The 27,183-nt window shown below is 38.7% G+C and overlaps 2 protein-coding genes across 2 annotated transcripts in view; both read left to right on the forward strand.

The window, feature by feature from the left end:
- HS6ST2 (heparan sulfate 6-O-sulfotransferase 2) overlaps positions 1-27,183 on the forward strand; it is a 341,289-nt gene that overhangs the window by 17,269 nt on the left and 296,837 nt on the right. The gene's annotated exons all lie outside the window — the stretch shown is intronic.
- On the forward strand, positions 4,090-4,695 carry LOC307096349 (proteasome maturation protein). Its single transcript, XM_079765948.1, has one exon. It carries the CDS (start codon positions 4,149-4,151, stop codon positions 4,572-4,574), a length of 426 nt encoding a protein of 141 aa, XP_079622074.1. The 5' UTR covers positions 4,090-4,148; the 3' UTR covers positions 4,575-4,695.

Below are 27,183 nucleotides of genomic sequence, written 5' to 3' on the forward strand. Positions count from 1 at the left end.
AAACTCAGTGAGTGGTCTCAGAGAAAATGAATTCTGAAGCCTGCTTTTATCCCAGGGGCTCACCATGAAAATAATAAAAGTATATTTTATTACTGGAATAACTAAGTAAGGGTAGCAAATTCCTTTAGGAGTGATCTCTCTGTTTTGGAAGAGGCAGCTTAGAAGAGTGCCATTAAAGAGAATATGAAAATGAGGATGAGCCTACCAGTCTGGTTGACTTTAGTGCGGGCAGCAAAAAAATTAGGTTGAAGGCATCGAAGAATGGTAAAAACATGCCCAATACAAATAGACCTATTATGACCTTGGGATGATGGCTACCTCATATATGCCTTATGACTGAGACTTTGCTAAGTAGAAGATTAACTGGCACAATATCTTGAAGGTTGAAAAACTATCTTAACCTATTTTCTGGATACACTAGAGGCAAAAATACGTATTAGTTTTGTGTTTGGTTTTGCTGAGCATGGTACAGTATGTTGTAACTATAATAGGTCAACTCCAACTCATTAAAGCATGTTGAAATGAAGCATATTGGGTGAATGATGTATTGTAGGATATTTACATAAAATACTTAGTAACAATTGTAATGGACATGTGGAAATGATTTTACGCATAAACACACTAAGATTAATGAAATATAATTAGACTGAGAATATGGAGCGGAAGCAAGGTATTTAAAAATATTTTAAATTTTTAGACAAAACGGTCTGTGTGTATTCCTCCTTTTAGGTAAGAATCCATGATAAACTTCTACCACTCTCAATTTGTTCTTTGTGACTTGGAAGCAAAGCAAAAGAAAAAAGAAAAGGTACCACTTTGGTATTAGTATAGCGTTTTGCAATCTTATGGCAGTTTTTGTATTTATCGCCATATGGGTATACATTAAATCTGCATCTTCTCATTTATATGTTTATGAAGTTATAAAGATATACACATGCGCACACAAAATAATTAAGCAAGTGATATGTGTTTGACAATGTTTGGTGACTTAATGCCAATTAGAGGGTTTTTTGTTTTTGTTTTTTTAAACCCTTGCTTTTCTAATCCAATTGCTCCCATGCTTTCTGGTTGATGCACTTAAGGACAGAATCCATTTAAAGTGCCAGAATTTGCATACATGCTGCTTTGAGTAAGACTTCTATTTATTTCAGATGGCCTTGAAAAATTATTATTGAGGGGTTTAGAGACCTGGATGTCACAAGATCCATTAGGATAAGACTGAAATCACACTTTTTTGTTTCCAGCAGTTCCTTCTGTATAGGAGGGGATAGGCTTTTGACATGTGGGGAGCTCAAGGTATGTGGCTTAGCTAGACTGTTTAATGTAGCCAGATTAGTCAGCTCATCTCAATGAGAGTTCAGCATTGCAGACACTTCGCCTAACCCTGTTGTAGGAAAGTGGCTCATAATTTTCCAGAGCTCAGCAGAATGCTAAGTTAAAGGCTACATAAGGGATTTGTATGCATCAAAGTAAGCAGTTAAATTGACAATCTCTCCCCTTTTGAGATTGGAATGACCAAGGCTGTTATGCTCTCTGTTGAATGTCATGTTTGTTTTTCTTTTGAACCACAGTAATGCAACCATTATTCATTGTAGGAAGGTATCAGTGGACTGGGTGTGGGGTCATAGGTTGTGACATTTGTGTCAGAATATCTTCTCTAGTGAATGTCACAGAAGTCAGGTTTCCATGCTGACAGCAAACAAGCCAGGGACCACAGAAATCCAGCTCTTCTGGTTTACTGGGGTCTGACTCCAACATGCAGCTCTTTCTGGTTAACTGAGAGGAGCTCTTATATGCAGTAAATCTGCTAAGTCAGAAAGCCCACAGTATGCACAGCTATAACATCATTTGGCTCTTGGTTATATACCTTGATGGTCTCTGAATTTAGCTTAGCAACAGAAACCTAAAAGGAAGAAAACAAATATTCTTCCAGAACTTTAAGCAGGTAAAAATATTCAATAAAGAGTAAGAATTTCGAATTGAAATGTCAGAAGCTAAAGTTGGGTATGAGAAAGAAATACCATTGAGAAAAAGACAAATTATTGCTGTAATAAAATGGCAGATTGCCTATTAGTGACTCTCATGTCCCCTTCCCAGATGTAGTTTTGGGGATAATCATTGTACCCACATCTGCTTCAGGGTCTAGGGGTCTGCAATGGCCACCTGCAAACTGGCAGCTTTAATAGTTATCAAGTTTGGTTTCAGAGCCACTGGTTGCTGGGGTTCTTTTCCCAGCCTTACAAAGGGTTCAGCATTCTGTAGAAAGGGGCTGCACGTAGATGATTAAAGAGTCCAGAGACGATAGATATTTTTGAAAGGCATTGGGGGTCAGAGGAGCTTCAGCTAAAAGGAACTGAATACTCTCCCTTGACCAAGGATCCGTGCTTTTATTCAACACGATTTATCCTAAAGCAAGGTGGAAATATACACTTCAAAGGGTAAGGTATCAAAGGGTCCAGAAGCATTATCAGTCTGGGGAATAGCCTACAGCTGTTCAGGTGTTTGGCCAACAGGAGGCAATAAAATGCCCTGAGCTGTCTGGCAGTTAACAATCCTTTATATCTTTATAACTTCAGGTTTGGGGGAAGTGCCATTTAGCCGTTTCCAACAGGTAAACTACATATGTGTGGCTGACCTTTGTTGAGCCGCCCAAGTCCCATCAACCTTTTGACGGAACTCTTGTAATTATTACATGCTGGAATTGGTTTCCGGCATCTCACCCTTTTTGATTTTTTTTAAATTTAACAAGAATGTATGTTTTAAGATTTTTAAATTCAAAGGAAAGGACAGAGTTCTATCAAGTCCCTTTAAATTGCTGTCAGGCATTAAAGGAATTAGCCTGCAGTCAGTTTCTTTCTGGGCCAACAGTTCCTTGAGTCCCAATTTCATTGTCAACAGTTCCTTATGTGTACATGTCAGCAATGATATTTCAGTTCTGGATGGTAGACAAACGGTGGCAATGCAGGTCCGACCCTCTCTGGTTTGGTCTTGGGTAACCTGCAGTGACACACAGCTGCTGACTGCTAGCATGGCAAGGCGTCTTTACCAACTTCATTTCTGGACTGTTTCTCCTCTGTTCTTGGGGGCCACTGCTTATTCTGTGGCTGGAGCAGTCCTGTCAATTCCTCTCTGGGATCCGTTGTTGCAGGAATCCACATGGTCTTGGAGGAGTTTTCTGGAAATATACAAACGTATTCTCGACCAAAGGTTAATAAAGGAATCTTTTCTATAAATTAGACTTGGGATCCTTTTTCATTTTTGCCCAAACGATTTTCCTTTGGCTTATTTTGACACCATGTATGTTTTCATGGGTGTCTTGCTATTATCATTGCAAATGAAAAATAATTTCCCAAAGTAAAAAATTTCTTGATGTAATTTTCCCACAATGTATTATTTTTCTTGCAGGATATTATTCTACTATCCCCCCTTTTTGATTTAATTATTAGGAGGCTTTTGGAAATTTTATAATGCAGTCTTGATTTTAATTTTAATTTTTTGCACAAAAATATGACTGCTTCAGATTCATAGCATGTTTGGCAATTTTACCATGAGATGAACTATCAATAAAAAATTTTAGTTAATACTTCAGGAACAGTTTTTTGTCCAGTATAATTAAGTTTTCTTAAATATTCACTTATTTCAATTAGCCAATTTAAATTAATCTGAAATAAGGTTATTTTTTTAACTTCACTTGTCCTAGAATATGGACAATAAATAAAATTAATTAAATTTTTGCAATTAGTCTTTGAGTAACTTTACATAAACTTTGTCAGAGAGGCAAAAACACAAATTATTTACTCTAATTTATGAGCCCAAATTTATTGACTTAATTACAGTTCTTCAGATGTTTGAAGAAAACCTCTCTTTATTTCCTTCCAGAAGAATTTTCAGGCTACAGAGAGTTTCATTTAAAAATCTTGGTCTTCCTTTACACCAAGCAACCTACAGGGCTGCTGCTTAATCTTGGCAGATATTGCCAGGCCATGTCACATGAAACAACTTCTCTTAAGGTTATGGTGACCACTAGTATGGATCAGATTTAATATTTTAATAATGATCTTTAGTTTGTCTTAGAAGACTTAATCAAATTGCTTACAAAGACATTGGCTTAGACCGGGCTGACAGGCTGTTTGCGGAGTGAGCTAAAGATGAATACCAGAGGACTTGGATCTCAGCTAAAGGACAGTATTCCAGTTACTGAGCTATCAGCAAGTGGACCTTTTGAAAGTCATGATCTTCTTCGAAAAGGTTTTTCTTGTGTGAAAAATGAACTTTTGCCCAGTCATCCTCTTGAATTATCAGAAAAAAATTTCCAGCTCAATCAAGATAAAATGAATTTTTCCACACTGAGAAACATCCAGGGTCTGTTTGCTCCACTAAAATTGCAAATGGAATTCAAGGCAGTGCAACAGGTTCAGCGTCTTCCATTTCTTCCAAGCTCAAACCTTTCCCTGGATATTTTGAGGGGTAATGATGAGACTATTGGATTTGAAGATATTCTTAATGACCCATCACAAAGTGAACTAATGGGAGAACCACACTTGATGGTGGAATATAAACTTGGTTTACTGTGACGCACTGAGCTGACCATGGAAATGGAGGGGCTACATCTTGTTTATAGTCATCTTTTTGCTATAATTTTATGTATACAACATTAAAAGTACTGACACCTGAAAAAAAAAAAAGACATTGGCTTATTCAAAGGGAGGGGTTGGCCTTTGCTGTTTCAAGATGGCGACTCCCAGGGGAGCTGCAAGCCATGTGGCCATCATGGCAGCTGCCTAAACTGTTAAAGCCAAAACTGTACTGCAGACAAACAGAAATCTTACTAGCAGTTTCTGGTGGCTTTAAAAATATTGGCTTTTAATTTAGCTTAATTTATATAAGACCTTGATTATAATTTAAAAAGCTAATTTATTAGGTAATTTAAGTAGGTATCTTTAATTAAAAAGCAAAGCAAATTTAGTAAACGTTTATGTCTGATTCACAAGGCACAAAGGTTGCCCCACCTCTAGCCTAATTAAAAATGCAGGCAGCTATGGGCTTTTGTTTTAAATTTCATCTTAAAATTTTGCTGTTGGATTTTAAGAAATATTTAGTTACTTCATTTTGCCCTTTTTAGAGGCCAAAAACTTCATAACATTTATAAGTAAAATATAGTTATTAATTTTTATTTGATAAAGCTTTCCATGCAATTTCAAGTATATTAGATCGGTTAAAATTCAAAAATATTTCCTTTAAGAAGAGAGCACAAATTTCTTGAATTACTCTGGGCCCTTGGAGCTATCCAAAAATCATACTTTTTATAATTATTTTAAAGGATATCAATCAAATTCAAATTGGTCTTTGCATTAAAAATTTTGGTTGGGATCACAGAATTAATCCTTCTTATTTAATTAGATCAATGAATAACATATTTTGAATTCCTATTTATTAGAGAAAACACAACATTTTATTTTCTCAAAAATATATTTTTATACTTTAGGCATTTAATTCCCACAACTATATAATTTCTCCCAATTTAATTTGAATCTTTAAACTTTTAGAGCTGGCAAGTCAAATATTTAGCATTACTTTATATTTGTAAGAATAAATTTCAAAAATACAAGACATAATGAATCAATAGCTTTAATTCTGTCTAGATTTTTCATGAGGCAAATTTAGATTAATATTTTAGTACTAGAGGCCCAGTGCACAAAATTTGTGCACAGGGGTTGTCCTTCAGCTCGGCCTGCACCCTCTCAAATCTGGGACCCCTTGGGGGATGTCCGACTGCCGGTTTAGGCCCAACCCCAGGGATCGGGCCTAAACCGGCAGTCGGACATCCCTCTCACAATACAGGACTGTGGGCTCCTAACTGCTCGCCTGCCTGCCTGATTGCACCTAACCACTTCTGCCTGCCAGCCTGATTGCCCCCTACCCACTCCCCTGCCGGCCTGATTGACGCCTAAATGCTTCCCTGCTGGCCCGATTGCCCCCAACTGCCCTCCCCTGCCAGCCTGATCGCCCCTAACTGCCCTCCCCTGCAGGCCTGGTTGCCCCCAACTGCCCTCCCCTGCCAGCCCAGTCACACCCAACTGCCCTCCCCTGCTGGCCAGGTTGTTCCCAACTGCCCTACCCTGTGGGCCCAACTGCTCCCCCCTGCTGGCCTGTTCACCCCCAACTGCCCTCCCCTGCAGGCCTGTTTACCCCCAACTGCCCTCCCCTGCTGGCCTGATTGCCCACAACTGCCCTCCCCTGCCTGCCATTTTGTGGTGACCATCTGTGGTGGCCATCTTGTGGTGGCCATCTTGTGACAATGTCATGGTGGCCATCTTGTGATGACCTCCTAGACTTTTATTATATAGGATTTGTTAACAGGCTCCACATGTTACAGTCCTGCCACACATTGCTTTCATGTGCACTATCTCATTGACTGTCAGAACAGTTTGATGACAAAGGAACAGCTGTTCCATGAGTCCTGCTCTGTAAATGAGGATCTTCAAGGAAAGCACTCCTGGTCACCTGGTCCAATAGAAGCAAAGATACCTGGTTTAAATTAAACTTGCTACATTGCCTTGCCTAGTGAGCCTGTACAGTACTACAGAAAACAAAGCTGGACAAGTTCTAACTCTTATCAGTAATAAGCTATCATTGTAACTTAATTGTCTTGGCTTGGCTTCATATCACTGCCTTTTTCTACCAAATTAGTAATACTTGTAGCATTGATATACATTATCCTATTTAATTCTTTCTTCAACCCTATATGAAAAGAATGATCATAACCCCATGTTACATATGAGGATACAGAGACTTAGAAATAGGGCCCAAGATTGCATAACTGATAAATGGCAAAATCATGTGGAATCCTAGTCTCTTGACCACTCATTTAGGAGTTAACATTTGCTGAACAATCACTGTGTTCCAGGCACTTGGCTAGATTAGGTACTACATATGCATAGAGTGGTGACTGAAAAGCACATCTAGACATTATGGAGACCACATTTTAGTGGAGGAAGATAGAGCGATTGAACACATTACCCAAATGACTATGCAGTTAACAAAACGTGGTATGTGCTTTGCAGAAATCCATGGTGCCATGGGGGAAGGTAGTAAGGAAAATCAGAATGACCCTCCATCTAGAATATCTTTCTCTTAGTCTCTACTGTTTGCCCATTCTACCAGGTGTAAATATTTGCCTCCTCCATTCAATTTGTCCTGTCCTCATTCTTGAGTCCCCAAATGAATGGCTTGCATTTTAGCACTTGATTTCTTCTCTGAATGTATTTCGTTCCTTCTCTGAAGACAGTGAAGTCCTTGGGGCCTGCAGCCTTTTCATTTTTCATTCCCAAAGTGCCTCGCAATAAACTTAACATAGAATAGAATTCAGTAAACCCGTGTCAAATAAACGGATGCCAGTTAAAACCTGCATCCTTAAGCAAACGTAACAAACTTGTAAAAAAAAAAAAGGTAGGTGATCTGCCTTTCCAACTAAATTTCTTTCTTAAATGATTTGTGTGACTTACTACAAAAACACACATGATGATGCCGGAGATAGCATATGTGCACTTAGAATCAGGTTTGTTCTGGTTACTTGGCAAATGTGGTTAAAAGGAAAACATGTACTATCATTTTATTTATTTACTAGAGGCCTGATGCACGAAATTCGTGCAAGGGGCTCGGCCCTCACTGCCCAGGCAGCTGCCTTCTCTGCCTCACTCCGGCAGCCCCGGCTTCGTCGGGAAAGTCGTTCGGAAGGATGTCCGGTCTAATTAGCATATTATGCTTTTATTATTATAGATGTCATTTCAAAATATCTAGATATTTAATAAATTTTATTATTTATATAATTAAGCAAAACTTCTAAAATTTTTTAAGCAGCCTTTCTGGATGGCGAAATAGGTTTGGTCTTTTCAAATGTAAATTACCACATTCCTTAAAGATGGCTGCTGGCGGGAAAGTGATTTCAAATGAGCCACAATTTTTTCTTTAAGAGTTTGCTGCCACTGGAAAACTACTGGTGGGAGACTGGCTTACCTGTCTGCTGGGGGAAGGGTGACAACCCCTTCCTCCATTAACAAAGGGTGTAGCCATTTATAATTACTTGATCTTTATAATTAATACATTATTTATCTATATTTCAATAATTTCTTTGAGATTCTAGAGTCAATTATAATTATTTAAAGCATTTTCTTTGGCAAATTTCTTATAACAGAGACAATTTATTGATTTTCTTGGAGGCTTTAATTTTAACTTTTTAACATGGTTCATTAGCATTTCAAAAACTACTCTTTATTATGGAAATGCCAGTCCTGTTGCTGGAACCTTGCTTGAATTCTTTCCTTTTGGTCAAATCCACCATTTTTCTTAGGAAAAAACCAGTCTTGGGTTTTTCATTTCTGTAGTCCTTGTAAAGAGTCAAGTCCAGCTTAAGACTTTATTAAAATCCAAAATCAGCTTATGTGCACATTTTGTCTTAAACTAGCTTTCTCTCTTTACATGTGCACAGAAATCCCAGACACATTTCTAAATTTTTAAGGTGAGAAGACTTTTTCATGGCGAGAAAGGAGACTTGAAATTAGCATACTGGGAGAGTGGGCTTCCATATTGGATCGCCATGTGTCTACCTTCCCCCACATCCTGCTTGCTTTGGGGGAAGTTTTTAGTAACAGATCTGGCTGCGTATCTTTTCATGCTTAATAGATAAAGACAGATCTTAAATTTTTTCCTTTTTCACTTTCCTAAGTAATTACTAGCATCCAAGGTGACCTTTGCCAAATTTTGCATTTCCCTGCGAGTTCTTCTATAATTTTTAAACAAAACATTGAGTAATCTCCTGGGGAGAGAGCTGATGGCTTTAATCTCTCTAGCAGCCCAGTTTCTCCTCTCCAGGGGCAGAGGATCTGGTGGCTTTTTAGAAATTACAGATTTTTGATCCTCAAAACAAATTAGGTTTTTCATGATTTGAACAAGAAACCATATTAAAGATGATCACGGTACTCTTTTTTTCAGCCTGATTTTAGAAAGTACTTTTTGATATTCCAATTTATTTATAATTTTGCCTTTTGACCAAATTTTTCCCCATTATCATCTGACTGAAACACAAAGTATTTCCCAAGCACTTACGGATCCATGATGTTCCGAAGCTGACATGGACTCTACGCACAGTGAATCTTCCACCACCAGGTCCGGTGATATTTTCTACTCAGGTGAATCCTTCTTTCTCCAGAAGCGCTCCATTAATATTGGTACTTCCAGGGTTAGGTCCCACATTCAGGTGCCATAATGCTGGGGTTCTTTTCCCAGCCTTACAAAGGGTTCAGCATTCTGTAGAAAGGGGCTGCACGTAGATGATTAAAGAGTCCAGAGACGAAAGATATTTTTGAAAGGCATTGGGGGTAAGAGGAGCTTCAGCTAAAAGGAACTGAAGACTCTCCCTTGACCAAGGATCCGTGCTTTTATTCAACATGATTTATCCTAAAGCAAGGGGGAAATATACACTTCAAAGGGTAAGGTATCAAAGGGTACAGAAGCATTATCAGTCTGGGGAATAGTCTACAGCTGTTCAGGTGTTTGGCCAACAGGAGGCAATAAAATGCCCTGAGCTGTCTGGCAGTTAACAATCCTATTCAGGTTTGGGGGAAGTGCCATTTAGCCGTTTCCAACAGGTAAACTACATATGTGTGGCTGACCCTTGTTGAGCTGCCCAAGTCCCATCAAACTTTTGATGGAACTCTTGTAATTATTACATGCTGGAATTGGTTCCTGGCAACTGGTGACGTTCATATTAAATACTGGGGCACCATGTTTCTGATGGATTAGGAGTGAGAGCTGGTTTGGGGTGCCTCTTATGATTCAGCATAATTTATTCAAGATTCATCAAAGCTGCTGCTTGTAGGAACAGTTCAGTCTTTTTTGTTGAAGCTTATTCCATGGTAATAGTTTAACTATTGACCAATTCAAGGACATCTGGGCTGATTATAGTTTTGGGGTGCTATGAATAAAACTGCTATGAAATTCGTGTATAGGCTTTTGTGGGGCAATAAGTGTTTATTTTTCCAGGATAAATGCTCAAGAATGCAATTGCTGGGTCATTTGGTAAATGCATGTTTAACTTTATAAGAAACTACCAGACTTTTCCAGAATGGCTATACGTCATTTCACATTTCTACCATCAATATATGAGGGATCCAGTTTCTCCTCATCATTTGGTGTTGTCACTATTTTTTTTTTTATTTTAGCCATTTTGATAAGCGTTTAGTAACATCTCACTGTGGCTTTAAATTGCCTTTCCCTGATAGCTAGAGATGTTTAACACCCTTTCAGTCATCTATCTGCCTTCTTTGGTGGAATGTCTGTTCATGCCATTTGCCCGTTTTCTGAGGGAATTCTTTGTTTTTTTCAGCTGTTGAGTTTTGAGTGTTATTTATATATCTGCATATTAGTCTATTTTCAGATATATTGTTTGCAATATTTTCTCTTAGTTCATTGCCTGTCTTTTCATCTTATTTACTTAGTAGTTGCCATAGCAAAATTTATGATTTTGATGGTGTACAATCTATCAGTTTTTCCTTTTATGGAATATGATTTGGTGTCAAGTCTAAGAATTCTTTGCCTAGCCCTGGATCTTGAAGATTTTCACCTGTTGTTTTGTTTAGTTTTTCTAAAACATTTATAGTTTTAACTTACATTTAAGTCTATGATACATTTTAGGATATGATGCATTTTAGTGTGTCCCATAAAGATTCCTGGTTTCCAATCTGAGCTGGTTATTTTGGGAAGAGATGAAGTTTAGCTAATAGATCATATCCAAAGGATTTGAAGATATTTTTAGCTTACCTCTGATGATGTGGGACAACTGAAGAGTAAGACTTTATCCAGTTATGACTTTTAACTAGGGAATAGTTATTGTAAGAGTCATGTCATCTTTACAAGATGCTCAATCTAGTGTTGGATGCTACAGGGGAAAATAACATTTTTGCAGAAATTCAGGCACTGCAAAAGTTTTATGGAGCTCTATGGACATTTCCTGATACTGCCGGGGCTGACCAGCAGACCCTGAGTGATGGATGAATGATTACTCTGACACACATTTCTGTGAAAGAGAGGGCTAAAGGGATGCTTGGCTATAGGAACCAAACAGCCCCGTTCACCTGCCTCCTCAGGCTTTTATTGTAACAACAGCTTGAACTAAAATTAACTATTAGATACTATTAGTAGGGTAAGCATCCTTGAAAAGACACATGCATCTACAGTGTCCTTTAAGCAAGGACGTCTAAAGACTAAGCATAAAGATTCCAGTAAACACCTGGGGGCTCAGACTTGTTTGGAAAAGTCAAGGCAGGGGTGAACGCCTTCAGCCAACTCCCCCTGGAGGTTTCCTCCTTACAGACTTTCTAATTAAGTCCCGTACTTCCCCACATGATACCCAGAGATTTATTTTTTTATTGCACACCTGAGTAATCTATTTACAGATGCTGTTATATATGAGGAAGGTCTGTAGAGGGATGTCACTATCCTTTGGAATAAAGGTTCCAAGGTTCAATTCTCAGGCTAACACAGTGACTCTGGACAAAGCCCCTAAGTGTTCACTACTCCAGTTTCCTTAATGGAGAGGCAAAAATGAATGGTTGCTATCACTGAACTCAAGAGGATGCTAGACTGATAATTAGATCATGCCTTCAAACCATTTTGAGTTCTATTGAGAAATATGTTCTCAAATTAAGTAGATGTGTAAATATATTGTCAATAAATGAATCATTGGGTTAACAGAACACGTAGACAAAATGACAGGGGTTAGTAAAACCAGTAAACAGAGATGGAAAAGATGACATTAAAGAAAGCAAAGAGGAATGAAAATGCTGTTCTGCCAGCAGAAGGGAACCACTGAAATGCCAGTCAGATTCAGATAAGGACCAAAGGCCTAGTGGTCCTTTTGCTCACTTGTTTGCAACGAATTAAACTGGAAGGGGTGGGATAAATGGATGCAGCCATTTATGAATGGAAGAAAGCCTTTTTGATTGAGCCAAGGTGATACTCTCCATATCCACCTAATAAGTTTTTGAAAGAGTGTTTAATTGTGAAAATGCCACTGTTGTTTTATGTTTACACTTTTCTGACTTTGCTCCTTTCAAAGATTTGATCTGTAAGTCAGCAGATAGGAATGACAGCTCATCAGCATTATTTACTCTATAAAATATTCTCCTACCTCCAACTACGCAATTAGAAGGAAAGAAGCCCAGGGGTCCTAAGTCATTGACATTTCTGGTTGAAGGATTATGTGCAATTCTCATTCGCTGAGCAACTTCAAAGACTGGTCTTTACTGTTTAACTTGAGCCTGACCAGGCAAGGTCCTGGCTGACTCTTGATTCCAAGGATGAAAATGGGAAGGTGAGCAATCTTTTGGATAGTGTACCAAACCTGTAGCCTGGGAATGCCTCAAACCTGTCACTCACTGCTCTGTAGTGCCAGTGCCTTATTGATTGATTGATTGATTTACTTACTTACCAGATGTGAGCTCTCTAAGGCCTGGGGCTTTTTATCCATTGTAGTCAATTAGCATTCGTTGAATAAGCAAAATAACTTTCCAGAATCAAAACGCCAACCTTCTGAAAGCCAAATCCAATTTTATCTTTCATTGAATGTCACCTTAGCCAGCTTCCCAAGGAGCCTGACCCATTGTCTAAACCAGTACTTCTTTTAAAAAAATATATATTTTATTGATTTTTTAGAGGAAGGGAGAGATAGAGAGATAGAAACATCGATGAGCGAGAAACATCCATCAGCTGCCTCCAGCACACCCCCTACTGGGGATGTGCCCGCAACCAAGGTACATGCCCTTGACCGGAATCAAACCTGGGACCTTTCAGTCTGCAGGCTGACGCTCTATCCACTGAGCCAAACCGGTTTTGGCTAAACCAGTACTTCTTAAACTTTACTGTGCACAGGAGTCACCTGGGGCTCTTGTTAAAATGCAGATTCTGATTTAGAAGGTCTGGGTGATGGGCTAAAATTCTGTGTTTTTAACAAGCTCCCAGGTGGTGCTGATGCTGTTGGTCTGTATATTACACTTCAAGTATCAAGGGTCGAGCCTGGTCTCTGCCTCATCTTTAAAATTTAATTCATCATCAAGATTTGTTGCAGGGATTATTATGATAGCTTTCATCTAGTTTCCCTGCCTCTTTACCCTAGACTCAATTGTCTACTTAGCAACCAAGGTGATATTTCTCAAATACGTTTCTATGTAAGATAAAGCAACAACCCTCTGTTGCTAGATTGTCTTCATATTAGGAGCAGAGGCAGGGGCAAAACAATGTGACACTTGAGAAGCCAAGGGCTTAGAGTGGTGGTGACAAATCATAGGGGCCAACTCATGCAGACAGGGATCCTTGCAGAAGCCCTTCCTTCCTCCCTCCCTCCCTCTCTCCCTTCCTTCCTTCCATTCATCCATCTATCCATTCATCCACTTATCCACTTATCCATCCAATCATCCATTTTGCCAGCCAGTCAGTTATCTAGCCTGCCAGCTGGCCAACCATCCATCCATTCATCCAAATTTTTTCATGTAATTTATGGTAAAACTCCAGTAACTTGATATCCATTATTTCAGGTTCTCTGGCAGATGAGACACCTCAATGTTTTCTAGTAAAAATATTTTCTGTTCTAGCTCAGTCAATCCAAAATCTTTTTCTCGCATTCTTTTTTTTTTAAATTGAATTACTGAAGATTTTAGTGTACACTGAATAACAACTTGTTATAAATCTCATACATAAAAGATGGTTTGCCATTTTCTTTTTCTTTCATATCTTTCTTGCTGTGCTTGCATCCAGGGTATGGTAGATGGTTGGTGTGTGTAGATTTTAAGTGAGGTATGAGCCTTTCTGAAACTGAACCTGTGATATAGCTGGCCCTGCCACAGCGCATAGTGTGGCTGCTGCTACAGCAGAATGTCACACTTGCAAGATTAGGTTTTGGCCTTAACAAATGAGCCCACTGTCCTTGATGAGCAGGAGAAAAAAAGGCAACCCCCTCTTTTTGGTGGATGGATTGGTGGGAGGGATCTCTCTCAGCAATTCTTAGCTCCCTGCCACTCTCCAGTCTTCAATCTGCACCTCCTTTCCTTTCTGGCTCCTACCTCTGGAGTGTGGTCACATTCAGGAGAGAATGCTGAGTTATGTTGATGGTTGGTAGTGTTTGTTTTCTTCCCCATTTAATTTAGCAACTCATTGCAGGGGTTGTTCGTTGTTCATCTTTCCAGGGTTTTCCATACACCAACTAATGCTTACAGCTGGCTTTCTCTAGAGAGAAGTGCTGGGAAGATCAATCAGATGTGATCTAAAAGGGTAAATCAGGTTTTCAAATGTGTTCAGGCAGCTTCTATTCAGTTAAGTGAGAAGTGCTTCCAAGGATAGAAATTTGCCCAGTGAAATGCCTCCCAAATGGCAGCAGAGCAATCATGCTTCAGATGGATGTTTTGCAGCCGGAGCATCCGGTTCTGCTTAGATTTCAAATGACCATTTAAAACTGGAGAGTGAGGGGGCGGGGGGGGGGAGGGGAGGAAATGAAGTGCATTTTACTTGAAGGAATTTGCTAATGGAAGATCAAAGTTGTAAAAAAAAAAAAAAACAACAGTACCTTCACATGCATTATTGGAAGGTTGTGAGGGGAGGATGGGAAATGGAAGCTGCACAAAATACTTTTTCCCAAGTTTTTCAACTCCTATAAGACTCAGGAAATAACTAACCTGAAAGTTACATTATATTTCAGGGAAAACTCAAGAGAATGTTGCTTAGGCTTTTAGTACTCAGTGCTGCTGCTCTCTATGTTTTAGAAGTCTTAAAATGAAAAATTTTATCATGAAAATCTACTCATTCAGAGAGTTTATATGACTATAGTGTAGCAACTTTGAAAGCCACATCTCATCTTTTATCCTCTCTTGTGACATTAAACTCTGGCTGTGTTTATAGGATGAAGTGAATATTCTAACCAGTTGAAGAGATTGGCCTGTCTTTACACAGTGAACTTTGGTCATGTCCTGCAGGGGACAGTTAACCTTGGGGGATTGGTCAGGGGACCCCCTCCCCCTATTCCACACATCTTAAAGACTACCACTGCCAAACCAGGAAAAACAAGTTATTTCCATGATCCTTTAAAGGAAACATAATTAGGAAAATAATTTTGTAAAACATCACCCAACATAGTACGCCATCTATTATGAATTGTCCCTTCGTTACATCCTTTTCTACACAGTCCTTGATATTGTTCCCCTCTGTTAGCTTGAAAATTAAGGACTGATTCTAGCCACACTATGCGCTGTGGCAGGGCCAACTATATCACAGGTTCAGTTTCAGAAAGGCTCATACCTCACTTAGAATCTACATGGGTTTAGGGGCAACATGAAGGTGTGATCTGAAGCCTTAACAAGGCTTTCTTGCCTTAAGCAGGTCATTCGTTCTGAAGTACTCTTGTCATTTGCATCCACAACAGGGATCTTTAAGCTGGGGGTGACTGTCTGTCTGTCAACAGGAGGAGGGGTGTTTTGCAGAGTAAACAGAGCAGCCAGCAGAGCTTCCCTGAAGACCACACAGTGAGAGAGACCATGTCTTACCTGACGACATTCCAAGGAGGTGGCAAAGGGGCTTCAATTGGAATGCACTTCTGTGGACATATGATGCTATATACAGATTTTGTAACTTAGAAATCCACACAAGAAACCTATATGTTCATGTTGACCAGTGTCACCCCAATAAAATGTAATTTAAAAAATGTACTTTTGAAGGCTTACTTTAGGGAAAAGGATGACAGAAAATGCCTCCTACCATGAAAATTATGGCTGTTTGTGACCTGTTTGGAAATCACCAGCTCTCAGCACCAAGTGTTCTACTAGCCATTTGTCCATCTATGGCTGTCAGATAAGCTTGGTCTTCCTGGCAATTCTGCCTCTTAAGGCCCATGCCACCATTGTGCCTTGGCTGAATCTGGCTGTCAATGATGTCTCTGTCATTTGGCTCTTCTAGAATGGACAGTTTGGACAATCTTCAGGGTTCCTGATGATTTCAAAGGAGGAGATACAGGCCTAAGGAATTAAGTCATCCATTCCTGGCATGTACATTACTACCAAATGACACTCTTTTGCTGTTAAAATAAACCTGATCCCAAGCAGAGCTAACATTGCTTTGGGACTCCATGTTTTAAGGTCTGTGGGCAGGCAGGTGCTACAGAACCTAGGTGTTTATAGTAACATAGATAACTAAGTTTTGACAATGGCTTAATGACTGAATGCACTGAGTCCTGCACTACCAGTGAGAGCTTCAAGCCAAGGAGGAGCTGAGGCTGGCCCCAAAGGGCAAGTGTGAGAAGGTCCAATGGCTAATATGAGGATTAGCTGTTTCTTTGGGTAATCTGTCTCCAGTTCAGGCTGGTTACAGGATAGCCTTAGGGACTTTTTACACTTGGCTGCTTCTTGGTTTGCTGCAATTTCCCCTTCTTAAGTACATTTTTCCTTTTAAGAATTTAACGGGACATTGCCATTTTCTTAAGTTTTAAATGGATGATCATTTCAAACTGGCAGAGCAATGTTTATAAAATGTTAACACAAAAAAATTAATGGAAAAGAAGAAAAAACCCCATCCATGCATTCGGTCCCCTTTGTAAGTGGAGTCAGTGCCAGTTTTGCATTTGGGAGTGCAAGCCCTACTCAGCAGGCTTTTTGAATGTGCATTGAGGTTCAGAAGTCAAAGATTTGGTCACACCAAGAAATAGAACCTGCTGGCCATGGTTCCTCTAGTCAGGGCCAGTGTTGTGGAGTTGGCTGCTGCCACTCCTCCTTGTTCCCTTTGTGGTTGAATAGAAAGTTTCCATCTACAAAGCTCTATATGCTAATTTCACTTAAAGGGTCTTGAAAGCCAAACACACAATCGTAAATAAACCTAGTTGCAAACATTAGTCACCCTAAATAACATTTGGTGGTTAGTCTGAAATTTTACAGACTCTGATTTCCCTCAATTATGAACATAAGCTTCAGAGCCAGAAATGAGTTAAATGATTTGGTGCTTCTCACACAAGGGCCCCTCTTTGCCTTGCTCTGCTCAGGTATATTGTCAGGGTAATAATTGTTAGCAGATTCCATAACTCCCTGGTCAATTTAAGTACTTGTATGTGGGTTGGTGAAGTGATGATATCATACAGAAAGCACACTGTCAGGGTAGTAAACGTTAGCAACATGATGGTACTTTCATCATTTTTTCTCTGCCTTTGGGATAGTAGAATAAAGGTTAACATACAGGTCTGCTTTTATTATTGAAACAAATATTCACATTTTCTCTAAGATAAGATGTTTAGTCAATGAGTTTTATTGAATTAAATTGAAATAATTCCATGATGACTTAAATCAAAATTTAAATGTGTGGGTAAAAGAACAGCATTTTAGATCAGGCAATATAAAGCCTGAGGGGAGAAGATAGGCAGAGAGAGGGGACATCAATCAACCATTTGTGAGGACAGAATATAATTGTACTTGATTTGATGGAATATGCTTTTTATGGGTAACATATTTCTCAATCCCTAATCATGGGTTATTAGGTTGTTTTAACTACTATATCCTCAGATCTTTATACATGGCTTGACATAGGTTTGGGGTTCATAAGTTGATTAACTATGGTGGCCTGAGCTTTGGAAGTTGCTACCTAAGGATAGTAGGGAGTAGCCATTTATCAGGGAAGGCAGGAGAATACAGAGGCAGGAAGAGAAGCAATGGGTTGGAAGTTTCCATAATGGGTCAGTGGAAGGGACAAAGTTCAGTAAATGGAAGCCGCAAAGATTGACATTTGGATTTGGCAAGAAGATTCCAAGAGAAATATTAGTGCAATTTTAGAAGGTTAAATTCTGAGCCACAAACCACAGATTTGTTGGTAGTAAAATAAACATCTTTCCAGCACCACACACAGTGGGGTGCTACAGCCTGTACTCATTAAACTATGCATTGTATTGAGTTGAGTTGAATGTTGTCTGGGAGAGGGGAGGTATATAGCTCAAGTGACAGCCAGAAATGCTAACCTGAGCTCAACCTCAAGGCAGCTGTGAACTAGAGATAGGAGTGTGAAAATGCAGGGTGTCCAGATAGAGAATAGGCCACTCTCAGAGCTGGGATAGATCTCATTGAGTCCATTCCCTCCAATGAACATGAGAAAACTGAGATCCTGTGAGGGGAAGTGACTTGTCTGAGGTCACCACTGGTTTAGTTGCATAATCAACACTAAAGTGGATGCTCCTTAATTCTCAACCTAGTATTTGTTTCCCTTTATACTTTACTGTGACTTCTTCCTGATCCAGATGAGAGTCAGGAGACTTCCGGAATTAAGTGAGTTGCCCATGGTCACCCTAGTGAGGGGCAGAAGCCATAGTCTGTTTGATTGATTATGAACGTAACTAGAGGGTTAGAGGGTTTTGTGGTAGGAGGAAAGAACACCTTAAGAGGGATGCTCAGGAATAACTACAATAAGGAGGTTACAAGTGCATTTGAGCTGAAATCCCAGAGATATAGGAGGGAACTAGCCATGGGAAACTGAAGCTTGTTCAGGCTGAAGGAATTGCAAATGCAAAGACCCTGAAATTGGTTCCCCCTAAGTGCTGTTGATAAGATCTTTGCTTAAGCCTTTTTTGGAGGTAATTCTTTGACAGACTCATTGGGCAAGTGTTACTTTGCTGGTGTATTTAAAGTAAGACTTTGCACCAGAAGCTCATGTTATGAGATGCCATTTAAAACTTGTTTGTTTACCTACTGAGTTTTTGGTAAGAGGCGGATGGATCAATGGAGTGTAAAAGGGAGCCAGGAGCAGTGAGAAGGAAATTAAGATAGGCTTTTTAAGTACCTGTAGGACCAGGTTATTGGTAAAATACTGACAAATATTTCCACTCAAAGACTGTTAACATACATCATACTACAGGATTCCTAGAAGTATTTTTTTTCCTGTGTTCATCAGATGCTTATATTTACAGAGGCAAATGGATCAAAGGCAAGGAACCACTTGCTGCTAGAAACATAAAACCTTCCCCTGTGTGGGCTAGGCCCTGGAACAAAGCAAAACAAAGCCAGGATTTCACTTCCTGCTCTGGAACTAACTTGCTTTTGATTTTGCAAGTTTTACTTTTCTGTTTTATGTGTGGTATGCATAGGCATAAAATGTTTGTTCGTCACTATTCTAACACAATTGTAATTTCACCCATGGGATTCATGTAAGCATCAACAAAATCCAAGTTCTCCATAGTATTGATCTTAAGGGTGTTCGTTGGTAGTGATTTAATTAAAATGTGTTTTTTGGAAGAGTTTATTATAAGTTGTCTCACACATTGCCAAGGAGAAAAGATAATGGAGCCCAAATCAAAGCTATTAATTTCCCCCTCCTTTTTTTATGGTATAATAATTTTCAAGGTTACATTCTTTGATACTCAAAGTTGGCCACACAAAACACTTGAACAAGAATCAGTTACAAAATGAATAAGGTCTGAAGATCTAATGTATAATATGGTGACTTTATTGATAATACTGTATTATATAATTAAAATTTGCTAAAAGAGAAGATCTTAAATGTTCTCACCAAAAGAGAAAAGAAAGGTAACTATGTGAGGTGATGAATATGCTAATTACTTGATGGTGGGAATCCTTTAACAATGTATCTGTATATCAAATCTTTTTGCTATATACTTTATTTTAATAATCAATTATGCCTCAATAAGCTGAAAAATATATTTAAAAATAAGAATTGGTTCTGAGATTTAGGTAAATTTCCCCAGTTACAAAGCAGAATGCATTTTACTAAAATAGGATCCTTAGATTTGTTTGGATATGCGGTTAATTCCTGGTTCCAAGAAAGGCTGGTGACAGTCAAGATTCATAGCAAACAGTTTTTACAAGTTGTAGGAAGAAAAGAATAAAATTCTCATATTATGAAGCTTAAGTCCAAATTTGAAGGCTTTCAGGATCCCTGGATGGCAAATGGTGGAGTGATGAATACATTGGGAACTTACATTCACATCATCATCTTATATCCACTTAAGAATGGTGTTTGGGCTGGATGGATTCGGGTTTCTGATTTCCTCATTTACTACCTCCTCTGCAGCTATATAAGTGATGGCCATCCTTGGTGGTGGTAAAATTATGCTGCATGAAATACTGCCTCCCTAAGGATCTCACTACAGGCCAGAGGTGGGTTACAAGAAATTATTGTTGCTGCTGTAATGCTCCATATACCAAGACTAAACCACAAGATGATGTAATGCACATTTTTGCTTTTGAAAAGTGGTTGGAGGGAAACCAGGATGTGAACTATTGCCAAGTGAAATATAATGCCACAGAAAAAAAGAGAAGATGCTGTAAACTTAAAATCATTACAAAACTGACCATCTGGGTTATATATTAAACCACAGCTCTCAATTTGTTATGGTTTGAGGAAGGCTTCACAACATATGCCTCTTCCCCCTACCTTCTTCAGCCTCAGGAAAACATTCTATTTTCATAAATGAGTTAGCAAATTTTTTCTTTAACCTCAGGTGTGTGTGTGTGTTTAAATCAAAACAATAGTTTTTAGTAAAGGCATTGTGTTTGCTTACTTCTTTTCATTTAACCTTACTATATGGTCTTCTATTGCTAATTTCATTTCAGCTGCAGGAAATACACCAGTGTGGTGGCCACTGGGCCAAGAGATAAATCAATTTAATGTCGAGTTGACAGTTGAAAAACCTCTTGGTAGTGCCCATTTAACTAACTTTGGAAAACCCTCAGGCAACAATATCCTGGAATTTCCATGTTTTGAGACCACTGAGTAGTAGCCCTGTTTTGATAATCATTTTAAAGTATTTTACTTAATTAGAGCAGGATTTGCTCAGGCAGAAAATCACATTTACATGTTAACCTGGCTTTAGCACCTCATAGCTACCCATTGTCTCTAATCAGAAGAGACAGCTAGGTGACTGGCTTCATGATAGTTGGGGTCCAGTACACTGCAGGCTTTGGAAGTTCCTAATCCCAAACCTGGGGTTCCAGTGGGGTTCTACTATGGATCTGGCTTTGAAACATCTGCTCTCATTCTAATTTAAGAAAGCTGGATGAAAAGGGGCCATATGCTAACCTGACAAGCTCAGGGAAGGCCTGTGTGGCGGCCTACACACTCAAAGACCTAAAGTAACTACAAAGGATGATCTGAAATTAAAACTTTTTATTTTATTTTTTAAATATATTTTTATTGATTTCAGAGAGGAAGGAAGAGGGAGAGAGAGATAGAAACATCCATGATGAGAGAGAATAATGGATCGGCTGCCTCCTGCAAGTCCCCCACTGGGGATCAAGCCCACAACCCGGGCATGTGCCCTTGACGGGAATCGAACCTGGGACCTTTCAGTTCACAAGCCGACGCTCTATCCACTGAGCCAAACTGGCTAGGGCTGAAATGAAAAATTTTTAAACTAAAAGCAGTTATGGCAGGTAGTCATGTCCTATGCTAGAATCCTCCCTGATAAAAGCCAATCAATCTCTATTTTAATTCAGCCTGTCTATTGTCTTTTTGCATCTACCATAACATATCTTTGGAAGTCAGGGTAACTAACTTCCCTTTTTCTGGACCTCTGGGCATAACAACCCAACCTGAGCAGAGACCCATAAATCCTCTCATTGTTATTATCATGTTAATTGTTGACTCTTCATCATCCTGTATCCATCTATGTAAAAGATGTCTGTGTCTCATTTTATATTTTTATCCAATCCTAGAGGTTTCCCAGCTTTGCCTTCTACCCTACCCCCCAATCTATCACCAAAGGATTTCATATAGCCCACTTATGTCTTTCCTTTTGATTATAATGTATAAAATAAAGTGCAAAACTGCCATTATGTGTACCATTTTCTCAGTCCTTTAAGATTTTGCTTCCCGGCAATTGTTGATAGTTTGGCTCAAATAAACTCATAAAAATTATCAACAGGTTTGAATGTTTCTTATGTTGACAAAACAATGGCACACATAACCTACGTACTACTCGGCTACTTTGAAAGGATTCTCAAGCTTTCTCCTAGTTCTCCTTTTAAAAAAAAAACTGGTTTGGGTGTTACAGAAAACCACAGAAGAACCAAGCAACGCTTAGAGAGGTGGAGTTACATTTATTATGCGTGGGCCCAGAGGAAAATGTCTCTCAAATTCTGGACCCCAACATGGAGAAACTTTCCCTACTTATATGTTTTTACCTTCTTTGTCTCCTAAATATGGGGTGTTTCTGGCTCCCTTTGCAAATTCTTAAAGAGCCCCTATGTGCTGGGGCCTTGAGACCTCAACCAAAGGCCTGGCCTGGTGCCAGCACTGATAACTTTGTCCGGGAAAGGTTTAATGGCCTCTCTGAAGTGGGAGTAGTCTTATTTTTCTTATTATTTAAGCAAGCAAGCATTTACAGAAGCCAAATAGCAGGGTTCAAATTTCAAACAGCTGTTTTTATATAAGATGGATGCTTCATGGGTACACAATTTATATGCCATACCATACAATTCACCCATTTAAAGGGTCCAATTCAGTGGTTTTAGTATATTCACAAAGTTGTGCATGCAAAGCCACAATAAATTTTAAGCTATTTTTATTACCCCCCAAAGAAACTCCATACTCTTTAGCCTTCACCCCCTAACCCCAGTCTTTCCATTTCTCACAGCCTTAGGAACTACTAATCAATCTACTTTCTGTCTGTATGTGAGTATCATGGACATTTATGTAAATGGGAAAATACAATATGTGATTCTTTGTGACTAGTTTCTTGGTTCATCTATGTTGTGGCATCAATCAGTACTTCATTTAATTTTGTTGCTGAGTTATATTTTGTTAACATAAGAAACATCTAAACCTGTAGAACTTTTTATGAATTTATTTGAGCAAGATTGATGACAATTGCCGGGAAGCAAAATCTCAACGGATTGAGAAAATGCTCTAGCGAATGGCAGTTTTGCACCTTATTTTATACATTACAATCAAAAGAAGAAGCATAGGCATTCAATGAAATCTACTGGTGATAGATTATGGAGTTGGTAGAAAGCAAAGTGGTGGTGGTGTGGAGGAGGTTCAAGTGGAAGAATCCTTGGGATTGGATAAAAAAGTAAAATTAATACTCATACATTTAAAAAATGTATTTTTTCTATTGATTTCAGAGAGGAAGGGAGAGTGAGAGAGAGTGAGAGAGAGAGAAACATCAATGATGAGAGGGAATCATTGATGGATTGAACCCGTAACTCAGGCATGTGCCCTTGACCGGACCTCCTGGTTCATAAGTTGATGCCCAACCACTGAGCGAGGGGCAGGACTCCTGCATTTTAGGATAGTTAGCAGTCAACAATTAACATGATAATAATAACAATGAGGGTATCTGTGGTCTTTGCTCTGGTGCAGTGGTTGTGCTCCAAGGGTCTGGAAAAAAAGAAATTACTTTTATATCCCAAAGGTTAGTTAGCATAGATGAAAAAAAAAAAAGACAACAGACAGGCTCAGTTAAGGTAAAGGTTGACCTTTGTTAGGGAAAAATACCAGCTTAGGACATGACTACTCACCATAAACTGCTTTTAGCTAGAAAGTTTTAATTTCAGACCATCCTTTGTGGTTACTTTCAGTCTCTGAGTTTGTAAGGCCATCATGTAGGAATCCTCTGAGATTGCCAGGTTTAGTATGTGGCTCCGTTTTCACCCACAATTCCATTTTACGGGTGTACCACATTATTTATTTATCAGTTGGTGGACATTTGAGATGTTTTTACTTTTTGACTAGTGAATTTGGCTGCTATGAACATCTGTGTAGAGCTCTTTGTGTGGACATATATCTTCATTTCTCTTGGGTGTATACCTTGGAGTGGAATTGCTGGATCATATGGTAACTCTGTTTCATCTTTTGCAGAAGTCCCAATTTTTTTTTAAAGTAGCTGCATCATTTTATATGCCCATCAGCAAAATATGAGGGTTTTAGTTTCTCAATATCCTTGCCAACACTTCTATTTGTCTTTACATCATAGCCATTCTAGTGGGTGTGAAGTGGTACCTCATAGTAATTTTGACTTGCATTTCCTAATGACTAATTATATTGATCATCTTTTCATCTGCTCATAGGCCATTTGTATCTTTTCCTTGAAGAAATGTTTATTCAGAATCTTTGTTCATTTTTAAATTGGATTATTTGACTTTTTAGCAGTAAAATAGTTCTTTATAAAGTCCAATACAAGTCTCTTATCAGTTATTGCATTTGTAAAACTTTTTACCCATTCTGTGAATTGTCTTTTCACCTTCTTGATGATGTTCTTTGGAACACCGATGTTTTTAAATTTGATGATGTCCAGTTCATCTTTCTTCTTTTTGTTGTTGGTGTTTTTGTTATCAGATCCAAAAAGTCATTGCCTAAGGCCTTAAATATTTATAGCTATGTTTTTGCCACAGTTTTACATCTTACAGTTCTGTCTTTGGACCATTTTGAGTTAATTTTTGTATATGGTATGAAGTAGGATTCCAAGTTAAAAATTTTTTTTGTATGTGAATATTGACTTGACCCAAAACCATTTGCTGAAAAGGTTATTGTTGGCAGTTCCCAACTCTATCCTGGAACATTCTCACTCTGGCAACTTCAAGCAGAGAAGACTTGGAGGTGAGGTGAGCTGGTTTGGTGGCAGCAACACAATAACCACACTCCAAGTCTTCACCTGTGATGAGCTGTTCTATCTCAACAACTGTAACGTGGATCTACTTACAAAAATTTATGGGATTCCATAGTCAGAGTATTTCATTGTTGCATTGGAAGGTGTTAGAGAGTTAATGGCTTACAGTTTGGGTAAAGCAGAAAACTCAGTGTCTACGAAAGAATGGCATGAGCAAATCAGGGCTCTATCTGTTGCCTCAGAATATTGATGCCTTGTTTAGGCTGCTAGATTTTTGGAGTTATTACAGAATATTTAAGAAAGGGATAAGACAAGAATGTCTACATTCAGCTCCTCGTCAGTAATTCACTGGAAGTCCTAGACAGCACAGTAAAGCAAGAAAAATAAAAAGGTATGAGGCCGAAACCGGTTTGGCTCAGTGGATAGAGTGTTGGCCTGCGGACTAAAAGGTCCCAGGTTCGATTCCGGTCAAGGGCATGTACCTTGGTTGCGGGCACATCCCCAGTGGGGGTTGTGCAAGAGGCAGCTGATCGATGTTTCTAATTCTCTATCCCTCTCTCTTCCTCTCTGTAAAAAATCAATAAAATATATATATATTTTTAAAAAGGTATGAGAATTGAGAAGGAAGAAGCAAAACTGTTATTTTGCGCAGATATGATTGCACAAATAGAAAGTCTATAGTAACCTTCAAATAAATATTTGGAATTTGTAAAAGTTAAACAAAGTTGTTAGATATAAAGTTAGTATAAAAACCAATTGTATTTCAATATATAAATAATAAAGTTTAGAAAAAGATGCCATTTGGCATAGCACCAAAGATTGTTAAATGCTTAGGAAAGGTATCAAAACTGTGCAAGACCTCTCTGAAGTTTATAAACTTTATTGCGAAATATTAAAGATAACCTACCTAAGTGGAGACAAAAACTACATACATGGATTAGAGGACCTGATATTATACAATGTAATTCTTGCCCTAGCTGGCTTGGCTCAGTGGATAGAGCGTTGGACTGCGGACCAAATGGTCCGAGGTTCAACTCCGGTCAAGGGCACGTACCTCTGTTATAGGCTCCTCCCTGGCCTGGGCTCTGGTCGGGGTACCTGCAGGAGGCAACCAATTTATGTGTTTCTCTCACATTGATATTTCTCTCTGTCTTTCCCTCTATTTTCCACTCTCTAAAAATCAATGGAAAATATCCTTGGGTGAGGATTATAAAAAAGAAGAAAATTACAGTTAAAAAACAATAATAAATAAATAAAACGTCATTCTCTCCAAGTTGATCCACAGATCCAAAGTAATGACAATCCCAATCCCAATTATTTTTGTGGTACTTGTTAAGTTGATTAAAAAATATTTTTACTGGTCTTAAGAGAAGAGGTAGGGTGAGGGATAGAGAGAGATACATTGATGTAAGAGTGAAACATTAACTGGCTGCCTCCTGCACGCCCCCTACCTGAATCGAGCCCGCAACCTGGGTATGTACCCTGATCAGGAATCACTTTGGGTGCACAGGACAACACCCTTATCAAGTGAGCCTCACCAGCCAGGGCTGTTAAGTTGATTTTTAAACTAACAGAAGAATGGAACCAGCCAAGAAGAGATGATATTTTTGAACAACAAAATGGGTAAACTTGCTCCTTCATAGGTCAAGCTGTGATAAAAGAATATTGTGTTAATAGTGCTAGAGTAGTTCTCTAGACAAGTGGAACAGAATTTGAGGAACAGATCCAGGAATACATGGATTTTGACATACCTTAGAGGAGGCAGTGCATATCAGTGGTGAGTGGATAGAGTTTTCAGTAAAGTTAGTATGACAATTGGATATTTGTATGGGAAACAAGTTACCCAGATTTTACTACCTTATCATACAAACAAAAATATAAATTCCTGATTTATTATTAAAAAAAATAGATGTGAAAAGCAAAGCTAAAAAGCCCTTTGAAGGTAATGTAGAAGAGTGTCTCCATGACCTAAGGGTGGAAAATAACTTTTTAAACTAGCCTTAAAAAAAGCACTAACTGTAAAGGAAAGATTTTATATTCAGCTTTATTGAAGTGAAGTAACTTTGTCTATCAAAAGATACCATAAGGAGCCCTTGTGGTTTGGCTCAGTGGATAGAGGATTGGCCTGCAGACTGAAGGGTCCCAGGTTGGTTTCCAGACAAGGGCACATGCCCAGGTTGCTAGCTCAATACCCTGTGTGGGGTGTGCAGGAGGCAGCCAATCAAGGAATCTCTCCCATCATTGATGTTTCTATCTCTCTCTCCCTCACCCTTCCTCTCTGAAATAAAATATATTAAAAATATATTTAAAAAAAAAACAGATATCATAAGGATAATAACAAAAGAAGGCACAAATTGGAAAAAGACATTTGCAAAAACATTACACAGTGTTGAATATCCAGAATACAGAGAAGTACAGCTGGAGGAAAAAAAGAAAAGAAAAAATATGTGAAAGACCAATAAGCAGAGAAAACTAAATGTCTAATAAATTAAAATTTATCCAGCCTCAGTAATAATCACAAGTGCAAATTAAAATTACACTGAGACACC

The sequence above is a fragment of the Cnephaeus nilssonii genome (assembly GCF_951640355.1).
Source record: "Cnephaeus nilssonii genome assembly, chromosome: X".
NCBI lineage: Eukaryota > Metazoa > Chordata > Mammalia > Chiroptera > Vespertilionidae > Cnephaeus > Cnephaeus nilssonii.

Bases quoted from the DNA above. Each gene is read 5' to 3' on its own strand.
- LOC307096349 (XM_079765948.1), top strand. From the start codon at position 4,149: ATGAATACCAGAGGACTTGGATCTCAGCTAAAGGACAGTATTCCAGTT.